The sequence below is a fragment of the Sesamum indicum genome, linkage group LG7 (genome assembly GCF_026168435.1).
Source record: "Sesamum indicum cultivar Baizhima isolate 11 linkage group LG7, ASM2616843v1, whole genome shotgun sequence".
Lineage (NCBI taxonomy): Eukaryota > Viridiplantae > Streptophyta > Magnoliopsida > Lamiales > Pedaliaceae > Sesamum > Sesamum indicum.
In genome coordinates, this window is record NC_142663.1 from 14,399,904 (window position 1) to 14,419,022 (window position 19,119).

The following is a 19,119-nucleotide window of genomic DNA, read 5'->3' on the forward strand; positions in this document are numbered from 1 at the left end:
AAAAATAAAAATAAAACCCTACTTAACAAAGAAAAACATGGACTCTAGTTAATGAAGTTTTCAATGAGTAGATAATAATAAAATGCAAGTGTTGCCTTTTTTCATTGTTATTTTCTTTAAATTTTCGTCCATATTTTAATAGGTTGACCCTTCATCTCCCATTCTGCTCTGTGATGCAACCGGACCTAAACTCAATGCACAGGGGTCATCACCCTATTTTCCTCAATGGATAGCCATTTGCGACAATTAACTTCAGACACAACAACATGATTTGTCAATTAGAAAAGGCATTATTATGAACACTGAGCACAAAATTTGAGCTTACTGTATGACTATAGAAACAAAATTGGCCCAACTCCAGATGGTCCAAGCACATATTCCTCACTGGAGACTGTAAGTTTACCTCAATAGAACACAAATACCCTCCTCATCTTGAGTAAATACTAAGTACACAGGTAACCTACAAACTGCAAAAAATCTGAACAAAGTTGGCACCTATTTACAGAGAGGATATGGGGATCGCTTCCAAGTAGCTCAATTGCATAGAACTAAAACACCTAGTATTACCGGTTTATGCAGTATCAGAGGTACTGTCTGAGGCTTTCACCACTCATAGTTTCCATTTCCTTGAGAATCTCTTGTGCAAGAGACTTGACAGATAGCTCAGCGTCCTCGAGCAATTCACCGAGGAAGGGTATAGTTTCTGGTAAAAGTACCAAATATTCTTCTTTCAAGTTCTCTAGAAGAGACTTGACTATTCTCAGACCCAAGATGCGGGCACGCACTTTCTCACTACGAGTGTGCATCAATACCTGTATTGAAAGTATTCCAACCAAAAACAAAAATTAGCACGTTACAAGAATTAACTCCCTCCATCCAACAAAGTTGGTCTCCAGTTCATCCATGAGCCATGAAACATGTAATCATGTAGTCAGGACAGACAATAATATGACACAATTTTGGCAAAGAATTTCAAAGAGCATAAAGTACTGAACCAAGGCACTGGCTCATCAATGTGGAAAAAAAAAGAGCTTGAAAATCTTTGAACAATCCAGCGGTCCATACAATGAAAAACAGTACCCAGGATGCACTAGCAGATCCTTCTGTCTAATTTGGAGGAATAAATGTATATATAATTTTGTCAAATTCTCATCTAATGATTGGACAAGTGAAAAAAACGGAATGATAGTAAAATATAAAATTTTCCTTAGAAAATTATGTTGCAGGCTTGCAGCAGTTCGCCTAGTCGAACAGATAATTGGAAGCACATCAAGAATGATTGTCATATATGGGCGTTTGCAAACTTATTAAAAAATGCTTAATTTTAGAAAAAAGTGGCAAGTGATTAACATGTAAAAGATGAAAAGTATTTAGAAATAATAGCGATAAGTAGAAAAAAGTTAATGTGGAAGTTTGATAAAAAGTTGGTGTATTACCCGCTTATTATTTAAATTAGCTTAACCTACCCAGCAGATGGGTAGATATTAGTCATTAATGGGATCGGGTATTTCAAAATATACAAAACATACTTTTGGCAAAAAAGTCATAAGAAGAAGTTCCAACTTATTCATAAAAATGCATTAAGCCGTAATAAGCACAGCTTACAGCTTAGCTTATGTTAGCTTAATTCAAGAAAAAGTATGAGCTGAAGTTGTATTTCCAAACACCTTGATTTAGTTTAATTTAAGGTATAATCTCAAAATCACTTAATTTAAGTTTATGCAGACAGCCCCTAATCACCAATGCCAAGGGCTGAATACTAATTCCAATGTTCAATATAGATGTGATGTGACAATGGACATCTTCTACCATGCATACACAAACAGCTAAAATTCAATTCCTTCAATTAAATGGCATTGTAAGCCTACTACCAATAATCTCAAAATGCATAATTTTTGACAAAGATGATGGGCAACTGCCTAAATACAACAATCGGTAAAGAAAACGTCACTATAACCTAAATGTTCTCTTTTATTTTTTTTTTCAATCCAACTGAATACTAAAGGAGAACTGCAAAATATACCAATGGTGAAATGGTTAAAGAATGATGCATATTTTAGTCACCTCGTGATTCAGTGGCTTCCACAGCAGGTCTGAACCAGCAGTAACAGCCATTTGACCAACACAGGCGACCAACAATTCATCCACTTCTTTCACAGATGGTACATTTGGATGATTCTCAATAGACACTGGGGGATCCATAACAAGCTGTGACACCAAGGGTTTCAGAAGAACCTGAAAGAGAGAGGGAAATCAACAAAAACAACCAAACATGATAGTAGACAGCTGAGGCGATAAAAGTGTACAAGCTACGTGGAAATAAGTTGATTGTGTGTTCAAACTATTTCTTTAAATGGTTTTGCTGCCATAACATGGTCAGACCTTCTTGTTGTCAAGTTCGCTCGTATAACACAAAGTATTAAAACGGGTACAAGACTACCAAGATATAGCAGTACCGAAAAAGTTAAAAAGTCGTGACAAGGTTACCCAATTTTTCAGGCAAAATCGAGATTGTGTAAACCACAAAACAAGCTGCATCAATCAGATATACACAAATGCTGACAATGCTTGAGATAAGAAGAATAGATGGATGCCATGATGCCCAAAAATCTGACGACATTAACCTCACCAAAAATAGACAAACTCGTGATCAATTTTCGCATGTTCAAAATGATTGTGCAGATTGTGTCTCAAAAGCGAAAAAAAAATGATGGCACAGATTTATCATCAGACCAACTAGGAAATGGAGACATGCAACAACGCTAAAATAAATAAAATGTTTGCTTGATTTTTATACACAAAAGAGTGGACCTGATTCTACTAAGCGAAGCATCAGAATGAAGATACAATCTAAAGCGCATGCCATCACATGACTAGTTGTCTGAATTTCAACATAAATAAGGCATGAAGATAAAGTATATCTCTTAAAAAAGCAGAAAATTGCCCTTGCCTGAAAATTAGAAGAATCAAGAAACTTTGCACTTCCAGTATCATAGAGAAAACACTTATGCAGAGATGACAATATTAAGGCCCGAAGATGCCACGCTTGAAGTGATAATGCATCATCCCTGTCCTTTGCATTATAGCTAAGCTTAGCCTTCTTTTTCTTCTGAGTCAGACCAGGTTTTATATCTTCAGTACCAGCAAGACCTCGGACACAGCCATCAAGCAAGTACTTGAAGTATGGGACAAACAGCGACCTGAAAAACAAATATGGAATGAATGGAGCTTGCACTTAAATATAAAAGAAAATCAAAACAAGATCATAAAAGTACAAAACACACAGAAAATTGCAAATCTGACTTTGACATATAAAAACAACAAAGCTATTCAGTACCAAACAAAACAGAATGCGACTACATGGAAAAGATGCTCCACAACAAATGATTTCAGCTCACCGATGGCTTTCAGCAAGTTTATTAACCAAGCTGTAGAAAGAGATGGCCCGACTATTAGCTTTTACAGGGGAATTCTCATCACCTTCCACATTCAAACCAGACCATTCAATAGTCTTGATGAAAAGTGGCCTGAACATAGTCTCTGTGAGTTTCATTGTCAGGGTGACAACAGCATTGATGACATTCTGTTCAACAACATCAATTTTCTGAATTGAATCAGGATTCTGATGACGCAGATCAAGAGCTAGCAGGCACAAGTCAAAAACTTTTGCATGATAAACGCCAATTGATGATCTATCCATTGAACCAACCAAGTTTCCCAGCATTTCAAAAACAATAGACAAACTTGACTCCCCAGATTTAATAGCATCAGAGTACATTGACAACACAGGTGGGAGTAGAAGTCGAACCTAATGAACAAAATTAACATCAGTCGAAAATCACAATTGAAAATGGCATATCTAGAAAGAGAGCAAGTTTTATCAAAAAATACAAGACCATTAAGTGAATCAACTCACAGGGATTTTTTCCGTGATAAGCTTGCGCACAATATCAGCTTTCAGCTTCAGCTTTAGCTCGTAGGAAGAGAACAATAAGGGATGCAACACAACTAGTCTTAAAATATCTGCCAGATAAGGATTTAGAAATCCAGCAAGCTTATTCACAACTGCCTCCAAGGTTAGTAGAATAGACATGAACAGGGACTCCACTGAATTTGAAGAACCAGTAGCACCGTTGACTGTCCTCTTGGTTTCTACAGCCATGGAAGAAATATCACGAGATCTTCTCAGCAGACATTCCATAACCTTAGAAAGTTCGGGCAGTGCCCTTGGCCCAAGTGCATTAACTAAAGCACCAGTGGCGCGAAGGCAATGACTAGAGAGAGAAGAATTGTCTGAACAGATTCTTTTACACACAGATCCAAGGCACACACTATAGACCCTATCATGTGAAGGGAACCTGTTAGCTAAAACTTCCAATGCTGATATTGCAGCCAGATTCAGTGAAGTACTAGAGTCATCATCAGATGCATCGAGTAATGTCAATATTTCCAAGCATAAGTTATCAAACGATCCCAGAGAAGTCTCATTCAGATTCAGCCATAAGCTTCTAAAGCTTGAACTTGAACCCTTCTTCACAAGCTTTGCATTCGTACCCAAGTCCTTCACAGTCTCACACAAAAGCCCAAGAGCCTGTTCAACAAGATGCACAAACTTAAGGATGAGCCAAGAGTCAGACTTTGACTAATAGAAATCATGCAAATGAGACAATAGTGTGAGTGAAAGAGTGTCTTAGAGCCACTGAAAACCATCGATATTAGGAATTAAGGAGAAAAAATTTACAAACAATAAAGACACAAGTAAAGTCCCTTCTCCAAGGTGCGTATCCATGCCAATTTTGGCACTACAGATTTGCTTACAATCTTTCATAATTGAAGGGTTTTTACCTTCTTCCTCACGTTTTTATCCACATTGCGAATCAGCTTAACCATGATTGTGAAATAGGTTGATGGTAAAAGGTCCGTTGTAAGAGTTTTTAGAATATCACGGATGTACTCTTTCAGCTCATTCTTGACCATAGCTGGAACACCAATATGCTTCTTTTTTAAGTCAACCAGTCGCAGATGGTATACAACTTGCTCCATAAGTTCAGCAACCATACTCTGCAGAATTCAATTCGAGTTGGAGTAAGAACATCAACAGACATAAATATACACATGAAGACACTCTCCTTACCTGAATATTAGCACTTTAAGTACAACCTCAAAGAAAAATTCTGGCATAAATTAAGATTCTTCTTCGATAACAATAATCCTAAAAAGTTTAACTTTTCAATCATAGATAAATAGAAATGCACCTTCTCGGAACTTAGGAGTCAGAGAAGTATCGCATTTGTCGAAAACAGAGTATTTCTCAAGTGAACAACCTTATCAGTTGAGAGAGTATGATCACCTTTCAACTGAAGGGACTTAAAATTTCAACTGATGATGGCATAGGAAGAGCTATTAAGGAATAATTTTACAGTCTTCATCAACAGGTAGATGACATCCAGAAAGCGGTACATATATTTCCATACCTGAATATTACTTAAATCTTCATCTGTCTCAAGCTTGTAAGATATCTCAGGATCACGCAGCTTATTAGCAACAAACTGCATTGCAACCAGCATTTGCATAAATGTGTCTTCACTTAAACCATTACTTCCGATCTTCTGAAGTGCTAAGATGAGAGAAGGAAGCCAAATTGTGCACGAGTACTGCTCATAGAGCTGCAATGCAAATTCATACTCCCACTGCTTACTGATGACAAGAGTCAAGTTATCCAATGACTGCTCACTAACAAGGAGACTACGTAAGCTCTTTCTTGAGATCAATGAGTGGAAAAGGAGAAAGAGCAGTGAACCCAAACTTTCAGCCTCACCTAAAGTCCTGAGAGAGAAAACTAGTTAGCAAAAGCCAAATTTCAAAGACGATAACGACTAATCTGCAATTTCTACCTTAATATGTGTGCAATGATGGAAAATCTTCTATGTTCTGCAACTTGCGGCAATAAATCCACAAAAATCTATGAGAATACACACTGTCAGAAACTTGTCTGTGAACAAAACGTCAAGGAATAAGTTGCTAGCAGACACCTAGCAATTCAGCATATTATAACGGTATTACCTGTAGTAATTGTTCTGTATTCTTGGTCCTTGATAACCAGCATGGTATAACTGCTGATATAAGGCCTTCAAACACACACTGTGAATGGCTATCCCACTACAAACAGATGAAATTTTATTTTTGTCAATTACAGATTTGGTGAAAGATGAAATGTCGTGATTTTTCATTACAAGTAACCAAATTACATAGATTCCCCTATAACACTGCACCAACCAGCCATATAATCAGAATTGCCAACCATTTTACACGAGAAGGAAATACTTCACTTATTACTAACTGTAAATAGTTGATTATTTAACAGGAACCAACGGCATTCCATCAAATGCAGTAATAAAAACATATCAACCAATTGAAGAAAGCACGAAAAGAATATAAAATGCAGGCCCACAAAAAATCCAAACCTGTGTTACAGTAGACTCGCCAATGGCAGAAAGAATATCTAAAATTTGGTCCAAGACTTTGTCAGGTACGATCTTTACAAGAGTAGTTATTAATGAGAACACATGATTGCGGGTAATAGCATTGCCTGAGGTACGGGCACATCTGACTAATAATGGCAAGTCAAAATGGTGAACGATATCCTGATAGAACAAGTGTAAATTGTGATCAGAAAGAAGAGAAGCTGTACTAAATTGTAACCAAATATACGAGATAAAGAGGGGAAACCTTATATGGAATATCATTTCCAATGGAAGTACTAATATCTTCCAAAGTCAATAGTAGAGACTGCTGAACATAAGATGCAGCATCGGGAACAGTCTGAGGAGTACCAGATGAAACTATAGACACTTTATCCTGGTCTGCAGCTTTAAGCATCCACTCATTATTTGTAAATATCAGGTGGAGCAGCTTAAATAAGGGACCAACAAGTGAGGTTCTACAACAATATGATGAAAAATCATCAGCTAAACAATTGAGCAGTGGAAAGATTATCAGACAGTATAACAAAGCAGCATGCCAGCCACAACTTAAAAAAACTTTAAACCTCTATGGAACATGCATAACACACCTGTTATCTATATTTTTCTTCATTAGCAACACATCAAGAAAAGCAGTCAACATAGATAGCGTGCTTTCTGTTTTTGGGGTTGCATAATTGGATTGATCAGGATCCTGGAGTTTGACTTGTTTCTTTTGCTTCTTCCTATGTGATGAACCAACTGAATAAATCTTCTGATCCAAAATGGAATCAAGAACCCGTCCAACAATTGAACAATCCAGCTGCAAGATTTCATGACAAGTCATCTATTGTGGCAGACAAAGCAAAAGACATGAAAGTTGACCATTGTCGGAGAATCTACAACAAGAAATCCATGGATTTTCTGCCTAGCTCCTTAAACGCAATAATATTATTCACATGAAACGAACTCTGGGAATATCATGAATACCAACCATTTGATAAAAGCATACATAATTCTAACATGCAAACATAGGTAAAAGGTCATATCAGTGTACTTAGATTGTTTTGCAGAGAGGAAATTCTAGTGGCATTCAGACCAACCCATATATGAAAAAATCAACCAAAAGGGGGCATGAATCGTTCGCAAAAGTTGGAGATGGAGAAAAAAGAAGAATCAGAAAAATTGAGCTGATGGAACCTACATTTATTCGTAACAAGGCATCTCTAGTGGAATTCTGTATATCACCATTGGCACTCCTAAATAGAATCAAAAGATTTCGAAATATGTGTTCCTGCAAAAACATAAAAGACAACCAAAATGAAATATGAACTAAAAGAATAAACAAACACCCTAAAGTTTCCTGTGCAGAGAAAAGATGTTTTTCAACACAAAATCACAAAGTAAAGCATGATAAAGGAACATCTCTTACACGTTAGCTTCAATCATATGAACAGAATACACTATGCTGTATGCAAGCACCAAAATTGGCGTTCTGCTGAGTAGGGAGAGGGGATCCAAGGCCAAGTTATTATCAGTTAAGCAGTTAAAAAAGATGGTGAAATGCCAAATATCCACTAAAACCAAGACTAGATATTAGAATCATGCAGAGGTTAGGTAAATAATCAACACTCTGCACCAAAGGACATGGTACATAGAACTTCCACCTTGTTAGACCTTATGCTGCAGGAACTTAGTTACAAATTACAAGTATCAAGGTCATTTCTAAAGTCATTATGAATCTCTCAATCTAAGTTAAATAGAAATGTTTTCCTACAGGAGAGCTTCTACTTAAAGAGAACTGTTTAACTCAAGAACAACGTCAAAGTTAACCAACTTGCACACAAAAGTTTGCAGAACGATCGCATTTTATATACTTTCCAAATTCCATCAAATGCCAAGCACCAGCATGTCTGATACCCATACCAACTTGAGAAGTTTGAAGTACAGGTGTCTGAAAGAATTTGCTTATTACCTAGGCCATTCCTCAAAACCAAATACAGTTACCAACTAAGGACACTGATCAACCAAGATCTCCCAGGACTCAGTCTCATTCACAGTTCGTGGACATTCAAATAGCACCTGGCTAAGAGCTGATTCACAGTTAGATCAATCAAGCAACGGCAGGTATCATTGAGTTTTTCAACTAATAAGTGATCTTGTTTGCTTATTTCATATAGGAAAATTAACAATCAGCTAAATAAGCACAAAAAGGAACAGTAAACAACACTTAGTTACTCACAAAAGTACATCATGCTTTTCTTAGTTAAACCACGTTTTCCATGCATTAAAATCAATCTAAAAACCACAATCAAGAAGTAAATCGTGTTAAAAACGGAAAAAAGATAAACTCAACCTGAGTTTCAGTCTTCATATCTCCATAGAGGGAACTGCTAAGATTTCGCAAAACTGTCATACATGGTTCCACAATTGAAGAGTCTTCAGCACCATTTACCTGAAGCGCAAACGCCAACAAGAGTTTGACAGAAACAATTGGAGAATATAGTGAAAAGATGAATCAAGTAAATACAAAGGCTGCTTACCTGTAAAGCTTTTAATATGAATTCCCCACAGTCATGCACTTCATGAGATGAAGCAGGTCTAGTACAGCTCTGAGACACATAAACTGATCTAAGAAAATCTGCAGAGGTTTGAGGCATAAGCATAATGGCAAAACACACTTCAGAAAATTTACCTCCAGCAGAAGGCACAATATGTCAACTTCATTTTGTGACAACCTGTGGCATAATTTGCCATCTGAAAGATAATATTGACGACGACTTTCCAAAAGATCATTTAATAATGACCTCACCCCAGAAATAGACATGAGTTTACTTCCCATGCCTTTGATCAAAGAAAGAATCTTCAGCTGCCATGAATCACAGAGACAAAAAAGGAACTGATCCCTTAGTCCACTTAAACCATTACCGCATCTAAAATTGAACATCAGTTGAGAGTATGTATTCATCAACGATGATAAAAACACCCACGTTGCTCTCAATGTGAGATTTGATCTAAAAAGAAGCACCTAAACAACAGAAAATTACTGCAGAAACACTAACCTTTGCATGAGACGAAAGTCCAAGAGCGTGGCCAACCATGAAAACCAAGATGTCATCTTTGGTAGATACATCAAATCTGAAAATTCATGCAAAAAAATTGTAAATAGACAGGATACAGACTGAGATAGTTTGGAGTATGGATAAAATTAAAAGAAACTGAGAAAGTGAAAAGATTATAAAACAAGTCTGTAGAAGTTTCCGTATGGATTTAATTTTAACATATCCAAATTTTATTGAGCATCCCAAAGTAATGAAAGAGGTAAAAGAAAGAAGACGGGGAAGAAAAATCTAATCCTATTCTATAAAGCCTAGTCAATACACAATGCATCCTCAGTATGACAATGCCCCAATCATTGGGTGTAAACACCTTTAACTAGGTCACAAGCAACAGGATCAAATGCAAACCTCTTTCCTATAGCATCTTGAACCAAAAGGCTATCAGATGATGAACCAAGCAGAGATGAGAAGAAAGAAGCAAGAATCTCTCTGTCCGATAACAATATCTTCTTCTGCTGAATAATTAAGCATAACAGCTCCCCAAGAAAATGCAACCAGGTCCTGTTGTTGCCTGCAATATTACTGGATTTGAGAGGCCAACAGAAAAACAATAAGGAACTTGAGTAAAAATTTATGATATCATTGCATACCATTCCTACTAATACGGGACCACAATGCAAATAGCTCCTCGATGCAGCTCATGGCAGCCGCGCGCACATTCTAGAAATTTTAGGGGAGAGAGAAATCAATTTCACAGTTGACATTGTTCAAGTACCACTTGTTTGAAACAAGAGTTTCAAATCCAAAGATGTAGAAAGTAACCCATTTTAGTAGGTGCAGTTTCAGCTGATAAAATAATAGCCACATAAATGATCAGACAGTAAAAGTCAATGGCTAAGCAAAGGAAGAAAAGCAGCCAGGGTATAAATAAAACCTGGTTATCACTCGAAAGTGGAATGAGAACAGAAGGGAAATCTGCAAGGAATTGACCGGCTGAACTCTCATCTAACTGAGAACATATATGCGAGAAAGACTGAAGACTCTCAATTTGAGCAGCAACAGGAATGCCTGAGAGTGCAAGTAACAAAACAAAAGAAACAGTTAGAACAAAGCTTAAATAAAAGACACCTTTCATGTCAGTGAAGAACATAAAAATGAACAAAGAAATTCTTGAACTAGTAAACTAGCAAACATTTTCCAGCTAAAGTTGGAAAAAATAAGTTCCAGGCGGCTTTAATATAACTCTGAGATAAGCATTCATCTCTAATGAAGATACTCATTTGTAAACTCAGCCTTCTAAAAGCCACTTCTAAACCTTCGTTCCCAAAAAATTTCAAAAAGATGTTGTAAATGCCAAATGCCGTCCAACTATTGTTTTGACTTATATCTACTGTTTCCCATTAGTGTACAACATGAATCAAATGTATGAATGGAACAGTTTTATTTGTATTTATGTAGCTAGATTAAAAATTATCAGCATCACATTTTAAATCTTCAACACATCCATTTAAAATAAGTAACATATTGACGTCTAGGAACTCTGTCGAGGACATCTTCATTTAATGGTGAGAGGCACTAAAACTTAACTGTTTCATGTACATATTCCACCAATCAAAAATCAATGTAAATATAGTGAGCCAGTGACATGGATCCTTTACGCTTGTATTGTATGATCCTCTAGATCTGTCAAAAAGTGACCTTGGGCATTCCATGTTCAATGTTTTAAAAATAAACATTTCAACAGTCATCAGCCAGATACAGGAGAACTGACACGCGTACAGAAAAGGGGAACAAAAATGGCAAAACAAATAACAAGAATGAGACAAAATAGCTAAACCTTCTTCTGTAAATAGTTTCAACATTATTCGCGCCAGAGAGGACTTGCACTTCATAAACAGGTACTCCAGATGTTTCCTAAAAGCATCTTTAGAGTGGCATGCAAAGAATAAAAATAGCTCCTGAAGCTTACATTCCCACACACCCTTCATGTCCTGCAGCAGATACGCGTTTAGTTCCACTGAGTGGTCTATGGATATGATAACATACAAAAACATGAGCGAGCACTAACCAAAGACACATCCTCAGATGCCGCTGCAATAAAAGCTTCTGATAATCTCAAAAACAAGCAAGATAGAATCTCAGCATTGAGGTCTTTGACGTTAATGCCAAGATCATCTAGGATTCCTCTGCAGTCACTGTCCATGATCCTTTTCTTGGACTGTAATCATGCAAGGACTGTGTCACTAGTACCATTAAATTTATAAAGTAGCTAGCATGTGCAAAGCAATATGGTAAAATTATTATACCTGCTCTGCAGATATCCCCATAGACTCTAGCATTTCCCATTCATTTTTTAGAATTGGAAGACAAGAATCAAGGAACGCAGAAAATTGTCCAACACCTGACAAGCCAAAGGGGGCATACAGAATTATACATGGTACCTCCATGACTTCATTGCAAGAAAAGCTAATGCATATTGCAGTCCAAAATTATAAAAATTGTCCTAAACCTCAAAAGAAGAAATCTAAAGGACAAGTATAACGGCAGTCCAAACTCAAACAATATACTCAATATCAGTATGTATCTCATTATTAATATGAGATGAAAAGCACAAACCAAATCGTTCACACTTAAGAACATAAGAGCATGCTACATTCAAGAACAAAATGATTGGGATGGTAAAGATGCACCATTTACAGTGGTGTGGCACCTTCACTGGGAAAAGGTAAACAAGCAGCTAATAGACAGCCAAAGCAAGAACATGGCAATAACCCAAGAACCAACTTTGTGGTCTTTTGACAAGAGGACCAGAAATAAATGGAAAAGGAGAAAGGTATCCTGATCCAAACATACAAGAGGAATCTTGACAATCTCGACATCTGATGTCACAAAACCAAATGATTGTTGTAAATAATTACAAGGGACTAATAATTCTTTAGGGAGGACCCATGCAGTGATAGAAATCCTATTAAAACATTCTTCCAATTTCTGGATCAAACAGAATTAAGAACAAGATCAAGTATTATATCAACCAGAACTTGTCATAAGAGGAAACCTTTCATTTTTTTTCTGACTGCACATACACAAAAACTTATGAACTCAATAATCTTAACAATCTGAAAAAATTTTAGAGGTAGAGGCAACAAAATTGATGGCACCATGCTTATCAATAAGCAAAATCCACATACTGATGTACAACACCAACTTCTAGGCAATACTAAAAACTGTTACCAAACATATAAATCAAGGGTCAAAAGCAATGAAAATTGATAAAAATGTTGTTCACAACAACTGGGAAGAGTTGAGAGGTGCATTTACCCATTTTCAACACCTTCAGTGACTGCAATAAAACCAAGAAGAATAATGTCCTTGAAAGCTCATGGGAGTCGCAGCACTTAACAAGCCAAGGCATGTATTCCTCAGGACTCAATGAGAACATCTCTGCTAACCTATTGATATTCTCAATATTAATTGAAGATATACGTCCGAGATCCAATTTCTGCAACCATTTGAGATTTAAATTCAAATGAGACGTGAATACTCTTTCACCTTTTCAGATGCTTATTAATACAAGTATAACCAGAGCAATTGTCCAAATAAAATAATTTAGGGGGCATAATGTTCAGATAAAGCTTTCATTTATAGGGACAACTGGAAGTCTTTATTTTTCCGCAAAAGGAGTCTGAACTTATGTTCCAGAACTACATTATGTACATAATCATAAGAACACGCTTTAATATGCAAAATATGTGCATATATGTAAGTAAAACATATTTCCTAAAGTCATAATATACAAGTAAATATGTCATCGCTGAGCATATCTTGTACTCATGCCAACAGTTGTACTCATGCCAAAGAATATATAACCATTTAATTGAATACACGAACTGCAAAAATAAGAAAGCTTAATCAATTACCATTTATATTACCTAAGTACCAAATTTCATTTATTTCAAGTGGATTATGGAACAGATGAAGCATAGTCAATAAGCCTTCTCTAAAACAGAAACAGCAGGAAAAAAGCAAATGGTAAGGATGGATGTTCAAGGGGTACAATTTGCATATCAGGCTATAACAGTGATACCAAGGAAATACAAGAAGGATATAACCAGTAGAAAAAAAGTCACTGGATCGACAATCTAAGTTCTTAAAAAGGCAAATATTATTATAATTCCACAGCCTTGCAGTAATTTAATTAAGAAAATATTAAAAGCTCCTTCTTTCCTTTTGTCAAGTCAAAAGACATTCATTTCTTAATACCGGATGATCAAGTGAAGACTTAAATGCAACAGCAACAGCAACATTTTATCAGCTCACATTTCCTTTTCTAATATCTGTTTACCTTCTCCGATCCTGGAAGAAGAACAAGGCTCTCATATAAAGGCCATTTTAATTCTTTAGCCAATTCTAAAGCCTTCAAGTTCAATCTCTGAGTCTGGACAAGAGAGGGAAAACATATAATTAGCAAGCAAGGCAAGTAATTATCACAGATGACCTCAAACTATATTTGTTTAGGCCACAAAAAAAAAGTCTTTCATCAGAAAGAAACCTTAGGTCGAATTAAAAGTAATGGAAAGATTGTTGTTGCTAATATCATCACATATTCTTCCTGATCTTTGAAGTTTTTTATAACTTGTTGCAGGCACGATAAAGCAGCATTACCCATGGGAGATGTGTTTGTTAATGGACCTGCAATAGCACAGCATATAAGAACAAGTTGCATATCAGCAGCTTTAAGATAGACATCCTGGAACACGCAATGATTTTTAGTTGAATAAAAATGGATACAGTAAAAGATAGAATCCCCTGCTCCAACACAAAAAAGCCCTTTCAATACTGTTCCCCATTCTTTATAATTTCCTCAAGTATTAAACTAGTCCTATAGACCAATCTCCGAGTCATGTAAATTTGTAAATAACCATGATTGGATTATTACCACTTGATCCATATGATAAATCTACTTTTTTCAGTGGATAAACATCAAATTTGCACTCAGTTGACAATAAAGAACTTTGCATTGTCACTTTCCCTAACTGCCCTTAAATTCATATCAGAATCTCAACATTTTTGCCACTCCATTTTACAAAAAAGAATCCAAAAGCCACCTGAAACATAAAGCAGGCTGAACACTAACAATAACATGAACACAAATTCTCTACTGATCACCAACTGCTGATATCTACCTACGTTCAACTAAAGTATCTTATCCTTATATTCTCACAGATAAAAGATGTGGCCAACATTTGCATGGGTATAATTTCTTTTTAAGCAGTGCCTAATGACATTATCTATCTTTCTCAAATATTTCAGTGTAGAACAGTAGCAGGCTCACCTGACAACAAAGTTTCAATACATCTTTGAAGCACATATTTGACTGCTTCAATAAGATGTGCTGAACTTAATATTTCGGACAAATTCTTCAATTCCAGAACTGCCAGGACAACATTTAGGTCATCATCATAGAGCCGGCGAAACAGTGCATCTTGAATGGCATCAAACTTCTGAACAAATAGTCAAAAAAGAATATCAAATTGAAGTCAAAAGAACCAAGGAACAGTGACCAGAATTTATTCCAGAGCTCATGATGAATAAAATGCAATATGTGAATATAACAAATTGGATAGAGCTGCTCTAATTTGAATTTCGCGTGTAGAATTAATATCAAAAGCACTTCCCCACTTTAAACTTCAAGAGAGAACAGAGGTAATGGTTGGTCAATGAATCCAACCATCGTATCCACTATCCTCAACTAGGTCTCAAGTACTTGAAGATCAGATTCACAATGCGAAAGATGATGCCTTGGTCCATCAGATGAGGAGATGAATATTTACTCCTCAGGCAAGGGTAATTAAAGTAAGATGTTAAGTGAACTAAAGCTATATAGATGCACAAATAGGTCCGAACATGATCTACATTGCATTGCACTAGCAAGGAACAGCTACCAGCAATTTCCAGATACAGCTAAAGGGCCCATATGACTGACATCGGAGGAAGTATGATGACAACCGATGTTAAGAATCTTGTGGAAAGAGGCCAAAAACATTTCCTAAAAACCAAATGTAATTTATCACGTCTTTTGCAGAAACAAAATACTTCAAGAATGTTGGAATTAGACCAACAGAGGACAAGATGGTGCATAATATACTAGTCCACGGCATATAATATCGACAAAAATCGAGAGCATCAACGCTATATACCTTCGAGCCAGTAGCTTTCTGCCTCAGAATGTTGACAACATCCAAGCCCAAGACTGCTGACCTTCGGATCTCGGCCTGTAAAAATAATCAAAGTGCATGCAGTAAGATAACTGATCCCAATTCCAACACTGGTAGGAGATCAAGACAAAATGGCAGAAATTATTGTCTAGCATTCAGAAAATTAAACCAAAAAAAGATAAAATATTTTTGTGGCATCAATAATGCAATGCCATCCAATTTATACTATCTAAAAGAATGATACCTCTGAATGTTCGAGAGCAAAAAGTACTTTTGGATTGGATATTTCTTGTGATGAGTCCAAATGTTCATCTACAATCTTGCAAAGTAAATCATAGCCTGAACTGACTTTCTTGGACTGCAACTTCGCATCCTACACAATTCCATATGAAAAATTGGAAAGAGATTAGTATTATGTACCAATAAGGAAACAAGAGCAAGAAAGAGGGAAAAACCAACCTTCAAGAAATTATAGAAGGCTCCCCTCGATTCATTTGGATACTTCTCACAGATAGAAACCAGAATCTGTTTGCCGTGGTTCCCTAATAAAACAGCAAAATTAGACAACTGAAGCCATCACTAAAACTAATCCTGCTATATGCATACGCAAGTCTACAATGACTGTGCAAAAGCAAAGCAAGTAGTAGTCGGAAGTTTAAATGTGAGCATAACTACAAACCTGATTCAGACGAGACAGAATTAACCTTGCCCTGCGGTATCTTCATGCTCATACTAAGAAGTCGAGAGACTATTCTATTAACATAGACCTTAACAGGAACAGTCTCTATTATTGATAATAGAGTCCGATGGCACAGATCATCGGAAGCACTGCAAAGCAAAGTATTTAGATTGAGTGAATAAGAGTAAGAAAAAGAGTAAAGGAGAAAGCAAGCACCACCAACCTGTACTCTAGTAAGGAGTCCAGAAATACAGCTAAGAACTTATCAATGTTGAAGTCCTTTGTCAAGCCTGAAAGGATCCCTGAAATATCCCTTCAAAATCAAGAAATATAATAAGCACTCCATTTCCCGATATGTGAAATTTAAGAGGCCCGTTTTTGCCAATGGACACTAGTGTATGAGTATAAATGATCACCTGATATCACTTAAAACATCCATAGTCTTCTTGGGGATTATTTCCACAGATTGAAGCTAGATAAACGAACATGATATCAATGATCAATCAGGTAAACCCAATACCAAACAAGCTATTTGTAAGGAACACATATAGCTTCATGGCTATACAAGCCAAAAGGGAAGAAAACCAAATCTAGTCCTAAGATGCATAAACAAGGAAGTAGAATGCTCTGGACTTCAACTTGTTCGACTAGAAGCTCAGTACCTGAACAATGGTGATTACAGTCATAAATGACATGCGCAACCATTGTAAGTCACCTCTTTCTTTTGCTTCCACCCTAGCTATGTCAGCCACTGAATGCAACAAGCTTTTGACAACATTAGGTCCCAAAGCTGCCTTTTGTGCTAGTAAACTCACAATCATGAGAGCCCCAGCCTGTATATTAATAAAGAAGACATCCTTCTCTCAGAGGATGAAACTAATAGAGTCATAGAAAAAGGAAAAACACGAAATTCAGATGTTGAACTTGACCTTCTGGTTTAGTCCTCTGGCACCAGGTTGCAGCCCGGAATTCACATACGGAAGAATCCTCTTCACAATATTATTGTCAATGGTAACAAGCCCCAAAACCTCAAAAATGACTGCTGTGCAGAATCCAATCACATGCTTTGACGGTTGAATCTTTTTCACAGGTGTAGCCTACAATGTTTTAGGCCTTCAGGTACTCATGATAGGAGCAGAGATAAGAGGATCAAAATACTCATATGCCTAAAACAAATTCTTACATAATTACAAATAGCCTCCAAGACCCCCAAATCTCGGATACACTGTTGCACAATAACCTCCCTAGGTGGCCGTGCACCTGATGTTTTAACTCCATCAAGAAACTTCCATCTGTTGTTACTGCACAACCAATTAAAACGAAAATGGTATATTGGCATCACTTACCTTGATCAGTTACAGAGTAATAACATGAACATAGAAAAATAAAGAAATGAAAATGAAGATAACATAGAAACCAAGAGTTTCATATATAGTCCAGAAGGAACTCAGTAACTTACCCTGTGTTAATTAACTGAACTATTTGAACAAATACATGTGTGTCATGGTACGGCAGTGCACATAAAATCAGGTCTTCTGCATTGTACACGTGAACCCTACAGTTCAAAAGGAAAAAAAATCAAGTCTCCAAAAGAGGCAAAGGCTCCCAACTTCGCAAGGTTCAAAGTAAACATTCTTCTAGAAAGAATCAAGTTCACATAAAAACAAAAAACATACTTGTATCTGCGAATTAAATATTCCAATGTCTTCAAGGAAGAATGTGACTCAAGATATCCCGACAATAGTCGCAAATACGAGCTAATGGATGCATTAATTCGGTTGTTTTCTTCTTGGCCAACCAACTCCCTATCGAGCTCCTTACTCTGATAACTGAATAAATCATTCTTGTAATTCCTAAAACGCTCCTCCATATTTATAAGGACCTCCAACCCTGTTTCCGAGCAAATAAAAAGAACTCTCAGAGGCATAATACTACGTGTAGAGCACAGTTCCGTTGTGAAAAAGTTGGCTAAATAAAATGTAAGATTCTAATACCAGATAGGGCGATGTTGAGGATGGTGTCAAGGTCGATATCGGCAGCTGTTTTGGCATCGAACAGAACTGAAGGTCGGGTTAACGGCCGCCGCCTACCAGGTTCAGGATCGGTGGATACGTTCAGCACGTCTTTTATTGCCTTTAGCTGAGATGAAATTGAGGTTCCCGCCATCGTGAAGTTGTGTTCTTGGGGAATTTACTGGGAATTGTCGCGTCGCGGGGTCCTGAACTCTGAATTCCTTTTCGTGGCCTTGAGGCGGTGATGGGTGGAGCGAGTGAAGGAGCAACAGACTTTGAAATATGGCGCCGTGTTAGGGTTTAGGGTTTTGGTGCCGGAGCAATAGCATTCAATCTCAGGGAATTACCTCATTACGACGTAGTATTTATAAAATGGGGGGGTAAATTTGTCTTTTCGTTTTTCCATTTTGTTCCCTTTTCTTTATTTTTTGTATTTTACAACTATGCAAAAAGGGTGTTTGAACAAATTTATAATTTTTTCCAATTAATTATGTTTACAAAATATTTGAGAATTATAAAATATTTTAAGATCTTTTATAATTTTAAAAATTATAACCTTTAAATATAATGAAATTATAACTTTATTAAAAAAAAGTAAAGTTCATAACTTGTTTTTAAGATATTAATGTATCCTCTCAAATTAATCATAAGTTTGTTATTACTAATAATATCGCATAAATTTTATCATCTTAT

At 36.5% G+C, this 19,119-nt stretch overlaps 1 protein-coding gene across 1 annotated transcript; it reads right to left on the bottom strand.

Moving 5' to 3' along the window:
• Positions 1-267: 267 nt before the first annotated feature.
• On the bottom strand, positions 268-18,752 carry LOC105179268 (ARM repeat superfamily protein). The gene is made up of 39 exons (XM_088882529.1): positions 18,409-18,752; positions 18,091-18,304; positions 17,874-17,969; positions 17,598-17,715; positions 17,344-17,511; positions 17,077-17,247; positions 16,831-16,886; positions 16,638-16,727; positions 16,415-16,563; positions 16,195-16,277; positions 15,980-16,108; positions 15,718-15,792; positions 14,853-15,021; positions 14,070-14,209; positions 13,863-13,955; positions 12,839-13,019; positions 11,827-11,921; positions 11,589-11,738; positions 11,358-11,511; positions 10,455-10,588; positions 10,171-10,240; positions 9,929-10,091; positions 9,524-9,599; positions 9,157-9,330; positions 9,005-9,073; positions 8,818-8,916; positions 7,666-7,755; positions 7,073-7,284; positions 6,730-6,940; positions 6,465-6,644; positions 6,064-6,159; positions 5,895-5,962; positions 5,475-5,826; positions 4,846-5,061; positions 3,917-4,591; positions 3,399-3,808; positions 2,951-3,200; positions 2,065-2,235; positions 268-812 (listed from the first exon to the last, which is right to left on the bottom strand). Exons 1-39 carry the CDS (start codon positions 18,578-18,580, stop codon positions 582-584), a joined length of 6,450 nt encoding a protein of 2,149 aa, XP_088738655.1. The 5' UTR covers positions 18,581-18,752; the 3' UTR covers positions 268-581.
• Between the last annotated feature and the right edge of the window lie 367 nt (positions 18,753-19,119).